The 8,686-nt window shown below is 43.5% G+C and overlaps 1 protein-coding gene across 1 annotated transcript in view; it reads right to left on the bottom strand.

Annotated features, from left to right (window-relative positions):
* The window catches only part of hivep2a (HIVEP zinc finger 2a), an 82,842-nt gene that overhangs the window by 17,395 nt on the left and 56,761 nt on the right, over window positions 1-8,686 (bottom strand). Inside the window, exons 2-6 of the mRNA XM_014023909.1 lie at window positions 6,516-6,587; window positions 4,911-6,206; window positions 2,329-4,214; window positions 1,744-2,004; window positions 248-404 (exon numbers count right to left, since the gene is read on the bottom strand). Of these exons, the coding sequence (XP_013879363.1) occupies window positions 248-404; window positions 1,744-2,004; window positions 2,329-4,214; window positions 4,911-5,898 (3,292 nt within the window). The 5' untranslated portion in view covers window positions 5,899-6,206; window positions 6,516-6,587. The remainder of the gene's footprint in view (window positions 1-247; window positions 405-1,743; window positions 2,005-2,328; window positions 4,215-4,910; window positions 6,207-6,515; window positions 6,588-8,686) is intronic.

Raw genomic sequence — 8,686 nt, 5'->3', positions numbered from 1 at the left:
ACCCTGTCTTGTACAGTCTATAGAGAAAGACCCAACAACAGCTTGTTATGAAAGAATTGTATTGTTGTAATAAAACTCCAACATGGTTTAGGTCCAAAATCCCTCTGGGACCTACAGCTGATGCTCATATTCTTGTATTTATTTATATTAATGGGTCTTATAGAACTAGTGTTTGACACTCCAGTTCAAGAAGGGTCAGCATTACTCTATTTGATTGGTTTAATCAGTAGATAAATACAAGGCTTACCTCCAGCTCGTTTGGTTCTGCTGGGCTGGTCGATGCTGCCGTGTGGGGATCCAGATGAGCTAGGCCACGCGCCATGCTCCAAACTCTCCTGTTTGATTGACATTTCTGCTCCACCTGGTTCCTGGAGGACTGCCTCTGGATACACACTGAGTGAAGCCTGTCAAATGAGTAGAAAATAACGGAAGGAAGTTATTAAAATAAAAGAGACACCAGAGTTATCTTCATGAGCCTCTTTCTCCTCTAGTGAAAAACTCTTTTATGTATTTGGATTAAACAACCTGAAAGTATTGTTTAAATGGGCACAAAATTAATTAACTGGATAATAACGAGCATTTACATGCTTTTATTTAGAATAGAGGCACTGACATGCGCAGAGTTGTAAACCCCCCCCCCCCCCCCCCCAAAAAAAAAACCCAGAAGAAGTTTTACTTCCACGATGAACCCATCCAGACAAATGTTGAAATACTCCACGTTCCTACACTTTCGACTACAGCTGGGATAAATGGCTCTTTAAAGGGATCCGGATCTTGGGGACCCGTTGGTTTCATAGAGCCGTTCAAAAAAGCCGTTCGATTTTGAACGTATTACGTCATCACGTAGGGAAATACGTCATCACGTAACCGTATGTAATGACGGAATGCCGTCAAGTGGGTGGAACCATTTGTTTGCCAAGTGGAAACCCCCCTCCCCCTTTCACGTGAGCTTCTGTACTCCACAACTCTGCCTGTTTTCCATGAAAAAGCAAAGCGGGAGCGATTTAAGTATGAAAAAAATAAAGATTATATGAGGAATAAACTAAATAGAACTACAAATGGCTCGTTACTGCCCGCGATTCAGCTCCTATTTGTAAAGAGCCATTCAAAAGATTCGGATCGTTCGCGAACATCACATCTGTACTTTCAACTATCAAGGCATTCAGTCATTTTAAGCACTTTCAAAGTTTCTAATAAAAATGTATCGCTAACCAACAAATTTTGTTTCCCTGACATATTAGCATGTAGCCAAGCAGAAGTGGGTCTGGTTGACAGCCAGTCAGAATTATATGATCAGACCACCTCTCTTATTCAGATTACAAATTCATTTCAATCCATGAGTCAGATCAGAATATTCCCACTGGGATGTTTACATTGCACATTTTTATTCCTATTGGCCATTTTTTTTACTTATGTAAACGTAGCTACTTTTGTAGCTCCTTTGTCTTTATGGTAACTCCTAAAAGGTCTTGACTGCTCTGATTGGTCAGAAAATGGCAGACTATAAGAAAGCTGCTCCTTTATTTGATGAGATCAAACCAATTCTAAAACAAATCCTAAATATTTACAGTGATGTCTGTAAAGAAAGAACCACCTGAATTTTAATCAAGGATTTTCAAGCAGCTCAAGTGTGTTTTGGTGACAATAACCTGCTTTGCTGTGGACTTTCTAACTTAACTGTATGGTAATCATACAGCAAACTGAAAAATATCATTTAAAAATCAAGGTATTACACGGTCCTACCTGTCGAACAAGATATCCACGCCGACGTTCCTTCATTGCAGACGCACTGCTGTAGAGCTCACCCTGTCTGGAAGAGGGCAAGCTTCCATAGTCAAAGGATTTACTGCGCATTTCTGGCAACTCTGTGGGCAGCGTGCAAGGTGCTTGTTCTGACGAAGATCTTCTCATCTCCCTCTGCTGATGGTGGCTGGAGTAGCCACTGCCGGGGACAGTCAGGAACTCTGACTGCTTTGCAGCACCTCCAGAAGTCAATGAGTCCTCCTGGAAAAAGATACAAAACCCAAAAAGAGGAAAAGCCACTTAATGTTCTGTTTTTTTACAAGTTCTGCTCTGCAACACAAGGACTTCAAATGTAGACAAATGGGCCACATGAGTAAAACCAACTGAAAGCTCATTACAAAACACGCATCGCAAAAAACTTCCAAAATCCAAATTAGATTGAGTATATACTGATGTAACACAACAAGCTTAATCCCCAAAATTTGTATCTTGCTACTCATTACCAAAAATAAATACCAAGTTTTCAGGTGGTTATATTGTTGTAGCTGTCATGCAAATATTAAAAACAGACATGTAATTGGGTACCTGTTTGGTTGGTGAAACAGACTTGGGGCCCTCATCTCGGTCAAAGGACATGGAAAGAGAAGACGAGTGGGACAGATTACTCTCCTGACTAGGACTGCGAGAAAGACTGGTGCAGGTGGACTCAAAGCTGGATTCCCCAGATGAGTGCTCCATATCTGCAAGGCGCAGCCTCTTCTTCTTAGGTGGAAGCTTTTCTGTTGGCATCTGGGACAGAGTGTCACTTCTCTGTGGTAGCTGGAACTCCTCAACATGCTGCTGCTGCCTCTCTGGCTCTTTGGTGGCTGGAGCTTCTGCATCCTTGTCGGGTTTGTCGGGCTCCTCTGTCACTCTAATCTCGGGAACTTGGATGTTGGATTGTCGGACTAGTCGGTGCGCGTTGGGGTATGGTTGGCCAGGTGAGGGAGCAGCTGAAGAAGATGAGAGGGATGCCAGATCACTGTCACTTTGTACCTGCTGCTCCATGCTTTCAGTCTTCAGAAGTGCAGATTCAGGACTCAGAGCATCCTCAAAGATATCCGTGTCAGACTGTTCTGAGTACTGAGTTGTTGGAGCTTTATCTGAGGGTTGGTTTCCTGGTTGCTCAAAAGATTCTGACTTCTCAAAGGAATTTGGACGCCTGAGAGAATCTGTGTGCAGGATAACTGATATGGCATTCTTGGCTGCTTTCCTGCCCTCTGAGTCAGGAAACAGTGCAATGTCCTCAGAGCACATACTGGCACATGTATCAAAACTGTCAGACTGGCTGTGAGCACTGTGAAAAGAGCCCTTCCCTGTAGGAGTCCCTCTTGACCCATCAAAACTGCCCTGTTTAAATTCATAGTCCCCAATCATCTCAACTGAACCACTACAGCTACTATCACAGTGCCCAGGGCTGTCCTCATCATCTCCTACACTCTTCTCTTTTCGTCTTTTTCTTGTGGCTATTTCAGACATGCTGACTTTAGTACCATATGGGCTATAGGCAATCTGCTCGGGGACTCCTGGGCTGCGCTCACTGATCTTCATACCTAGAGATGAGGTAAAGCTCTTGGCCATGTGTCCGTAACCCTCAGCCTCGCCTATGTGGGCTTCATTACCTGGTTGTTCAAATGCAGTCTGTCTTTTGAGTCTGGGATGACCTGGTGGGTAAAACACATCATCTGGTGCTGCCATATTATCAAACGAGAYGCTTCCTCGAATCCCTTGAGGAGCACTGAGGTTMGGAGGAGATGGACTTGGCATGGAGTTGCTCCTAATAAGAGTTGCAGAATCCGATGGAGGCTCCAGTAGTCCTGTATTGCTTTGACAGGGTCCAGTTGGGTACTGCTTGGCATCTCCACAAATTGCTTGATTTCCTCTAAGAGAGACATGATCTTCGACTGTCTTCCCCATATCTGGAATAGCACCTGACTGCTTTAAGCTCACAAGGCTGCTAGGGTCTGCCCCTGCCATGCCCACTGTGATAGGCTGTCTTGACCTGGAATTGGGACGGTTATACCAAGTCCGACCAAACATAATCTCTTCATACGTTTTGACATTAGTATTGGGAGTGCCGATCTGGAGCTCGGCACTGTCAAAGGGAGAAAAGTAGCCAGAGTCCGTGCTGCCTTTGCTATGAGGACTTAGGAGGTTAAGGGACTGGGTCATGCTAGGATCAGAGTCCTGCCCTTTGTCATTCAGCTTCAGGGCCAAACGTTGTTTAACGGTGGGGGAGTCATCCAGTGAGCGTGCCCTTCCACCTGCCTTTGACCCCAGCATGTGATGTGACCCTTTTATGTCATGAAATGGAGGACACTCCATCCCAGTGGGAGGAATGCCTCCAGTCTTGGGGAAAATGAGGATAGGCACTTTCATAGATCCGAKAGGGAGTTCTTCAGCTGAATCTGCATATGCTGGCTCTGCACCACCTATGTAGCAAAAACAATGAAGTACAATAAAACATAATGACAGAGATTAAAGGCCCCCACATACTCGGGCGTTCTTCCCTCCGTGGAGGTCCGCCCGGATTCGAGGCGGACTCAATGCAGACATCCGCTGGACATGTCYGTGCACAGATCAGTTTTTTACTTCAACAAACTGCCTGGCAAGTTCACATTGGACTGTTTTGGATGCAACACCAAGCAGATAAATTTGAGAATCTGCCTCATTTTTTAGATGAAATAGAGAAAGAACGTCTCACGGAGGAGATTAGAAAACAGAAACTAAATGATACATCAATGAGGAATATAAGGACTTTCAGAGAGCAACACATTTGTGTGAGGAAATGGCTCAGACCCTGGGTAAAGTAAATTATTTTCATTTGTTGCTTTTAATCTTAAATTCAATCTATTTCTTTGTCCTCGTCCTTGACATCGTGACTGAAAACTTAAGGAATTTGTCAGGCAGTCAGTACACTCAAGTATGAAGTCTCAAACATCTGCGGACAATATGCGTAGAGTCCACATGGCTCACAGGCTGTACACAGTACGTCCGAGTATGTGGGAGCCTTATAACTTAAACAGGCAATACTGATAAACTGCTTTCCTGGGTTTAAGTTCCAAATAAAAAAAACTATCCTCAAACCATAGTTATCATGTCAAATATGTTGCGTAAAAAACAATTACCTGCATTCTTGTCAGCTTCGAAAGATATCTGCGGAATAGGGCTGCTCTTATCTGTCAACATGGTGGAGGCATCGACACCTTCCTCGTCTGTATCTGTGCTTTGCTCTCCATCTGAGGGCACATCTGCTTCACCAAGTGAGGATGCCTGATCCACATCCCCAAATCGGGCCGCAGACAGTTCTGATGAAAATGGTACAAGCCCAGCTTTAATGGCGTGAGCATGGGACTTGCGATGCTTGTAAAGGTTGCTCTTGGTTTTGAAAGAGAAGCCACAGGGYATGCAAGGGTATGGTCTTTCTCCAGTATGAGAGCGGATGTGTTTTTTCAAGACACTGGGCTTGGCGCATGCTCKATGACAGTAGGGACAGATGTATTTACCAGGCTTCTTTGGCTTTTGCTCTTTTTTCCCATAGCCCTCCTCTGCAGGCTCAGACCCTGCTTGGGAATACTGTCCAAAGGAGCTTGGTAAACTAGGAGATTTTTGTCGGGGAAACCGCCCCATCCCATGTGGGTGAGTATGGCCTGGATGTCCTACAGGGTACAGGTCATCTGAAGGTAGTTGGCCAGCAAATGGCCAGGCATGAGCCTCTAGGCCGGGCTGTGGTTTGGCTCCTGAGACAAAGCGCTCGGTTTGGGGATGCTGAGGGTATGGCTGGCCCAACTGGAAGGAGTAGCCCCTTGGAAAAGCCTGTGTAAAGGGTCCTTGGGAGTCTTGGGATGGTGGACCACCTATGGCTCCAACTGCAGAGGGTCCACATAGCAGCTTAGCAGAATTCCCTGTGATTGTGTACTTCTGCTGGGGCGCTGATCCTCCGGTAGCACCAACTGGCAAACTCTCACGGTGTTTAACCTCCTGGTCAACAAAAGTGCTTTGTTTGGAGTTCGCCGTAGGCTCAGATGCCCACTTTCTTTGCAGAGGTGTTTTCTCCTTCACTATTTCCTTATTTGAGCATTTCTGCCCTGTGGTAGCGGATGCATGGGCTTCCATTTTTGTGATTTAGAAGAGGGGTAGAAGTGGGGTTGGTGGAGAAGTTGAGAGGGTAGGTAATGGATGGTTACAAGGTCCAAAAGCTACCAAGCATGATAGCGGAAACTTTGAGGGCTGCCAACAAGTTCACAGAAAGGGGAAGGGGCCATCCATTTCTGAATAAGACTGATGGTAAAGCCAGACTTGGAACAGGAAGCAGGATGTGGAATTAGAAGGGAAAGTTTAGTGGGTAACATCAGAAAAGCACTTTTGACATCTTGTAGAAAAAATGCTGTTTTTCCCAAATGACAGCAGAATTCTTGAGTGACCTGAAAAACAAAAAACAATAATGTCTATAGATTAGTTTAGATTAAACTAAATAAATAGGTACATGGAACAAATGAAGATATGTATATCAATTCCAAACAAAAGCAGTGTCAGTTTAAGAGGCTATGTTCTGTATCCAGTCTTAAAAAGCCTGGTTTTACAAAAAATCTGTTTGTTTAGATGGGAGGAACAATTGTAGCACAACTTAACACATGAAACATAAAACATGAATTTACTTAAGTCATCCATATACTCAGAATTTAAACTTAAGCGCAATCATTTATGGTGTAGGCTTTCCAATAAATAAATACCAGTTTTCAGGATTTGTGCTCGTTGATCTCCTCTTTAGTTTCAGTTGTTTTCCAGTTTTCTCACCAAAATACCTGCAGCAAAACAAAACAGAGAAAATGCTAATTAGTTTTTATTTTTTCTGACATCCATCCATCAGCGTTTAAAAGCCAAATTCTCTGCTGACCTTTGGCCTCCTCCCCAATGAAATCTGKTTTAGTTTTGTGACATTCTGACTCCTATGTTTTGTTAAATACTTTATTATACACAGAGGACTCTTTAAGTTGTCAACCACATGCCTTATGTACAAAAATAAAAGTTATTGATTGCTTCATTTGTTTCTGTACGCTGGAATCCATCTGCAGCTTTTGCCTTTTCCATCCCTCTCTCCTCCCTCCTGCTTCCACTCGGTGAGTCACCGGTGAAAAGCAAACCCACGCTGTTCCTAAAAAGACACAAAAGCTTYATAAATAGTGTTGTGGAAGTGACGTTGAAGTGTCATAATGTGTGTGGGCGCCCAAAAAGGCCAAGTCGACGAGCAGCCGTCGCTGCTAGCACCTTTCCTCTCCAAGTGGCGAGGCTCGAACTTGATCAAAAAGCAAACGCACACAAAGAACACACAGACACACACAGGTACAAACAGGGCTTTAAGGCTCTGCAGTGAAGCTGCACAACAGCAGCAGCTATGTGTGTGTTTCCGTTTAACGTTTCCTAACCACACCAACACCTGAGCGCAGAGGAAGTGCTGCAGATCGCACGTAAACATCTCTGCTGAAGCTGCACTTTTGATTTGCATTTCCTCATCTCCGGCTTTAAACAACCTCCCTCACATTACGACACACACAAACACACGCACACATTGTGGTCTCAGTGTTGGTAAGCAGGACTCAGTGACGTGTGTGTCTTGGGGCCCAAGTGAGAGCTATAAATAGCACAATACTTTATTCTTAGAAGCAGGAACGTTAAATTTGGGCAACCTTGCACTTTTGAGACGTACTCCCTGCGAGCACACAAACACACACCAGAAACCTTATCTCAGACTTGGGTCACATTTTTATGTTTTCCAGGATGTTAACACTGAAACAGCATCATGTTAAAACTAAAAAAAAAACAAAAAAAAAACAAACAAAACAAAACCTGAGATCTGATGGGAAACAATTGAGTTTAGCGCTCATCATAGTGGAGGGTTACAACAAGGCTTGGCTAACACAGTGATTAGAAATCAAACTCTTGGAGGATTTCGAGGAGACTCCAGTAGAAATTGAAAGCGGAACAGTTTAATATCTGGCAAAACAGAAAGTCTGTTAATAAAATGTCACACTTGGTTTGTTCAGCTGGTAAGATTGTGTGTAGCAACTAAATGTGACAGAAGTTACAAAGTTGCACAAGGAGTTTTTGCAGATGTGAGTTTTTTAATTCAAACTGCAGCGTCAGTTACAGCAGAGGAACTGAAACACAAACACACATTACAACACTACATTTCAAGCCTAAAATACTCTTTTTATGCTGATACAGATAAATGATCAGGAGGTGTTGGGAAATGTGGCCGCTGCAGTCAGAAGGTATCACTGCTGAGAAATATTACTTCTGCACAGCAGTACTGACACCAGAAGAAGTAAAAAAGAAAGTACATTTTTTCATATACAAATACAAGTACACAGTTTTTTTCATGCAGAAAAACCTCATGTTACCTGCAATCAGGACAAATCTGACCATATCTGCATGTCTTTACTAATGCAGATGTAAATATATTTTTATTTTAAAGCAGAGGTGCCTAAAGTGGGGGCTGTGGGCCAAAATTAGCCTAGCAACCGTGACGACGCAAAACAGAGGCAAAAGTAGATCGAAGTTAGCAAAGTATCAATATATTAGTATTATAAATATCATGAAACAACAAAATTAGCTTAAAGGCAATATTTGAAGAACAAATGGACCTGCTGTAGGTGCATGTATTAGCTCGGTGCTAGCGTGACAAACTAATAAGCTAAACTGAGGTCCTCCATCCATATTTTCAGTTACAGGCTGAGTCATTTTTGTGTTYYCCTCTCTGTCATGTGGATGGAGGACCCCAGTGACGAGAGGAGAATATGTAGCGCTGAGAGTCGGGGCTAATGCTAAAGCTAACAGGCTAAGCTGAGGTTCTTCTTCCATGAAGCAGCTCTGTTGTCCTCCATCCATATTTTCAGTTCCAGGC

The sequence above is a fragment of the Austrofundulus limnaeus genome, unplaced genomic scaffold, assembly GCF_001266775.1.
Source record: "Austrofundulus limnaeus strain Quisiro unplaced genomic scaffold, Austrofundulus_limnaeus-1.0 Scaffold394, whole genome shotgun sequence".
In the NCBI taxonomy this organism is placed as follows: domain Eukaryota; kingdom Metazoa; phylum Chordata; class Actinopteri; order Cyprinodontiformes; family Rivulidae; genus Austrofundulus; species Austrofundulus limnaeus.
Note: the sequence above shows the minus strand (reverse complement) of the source record. Positions and strands in the feature narration are given on the sequence as shown.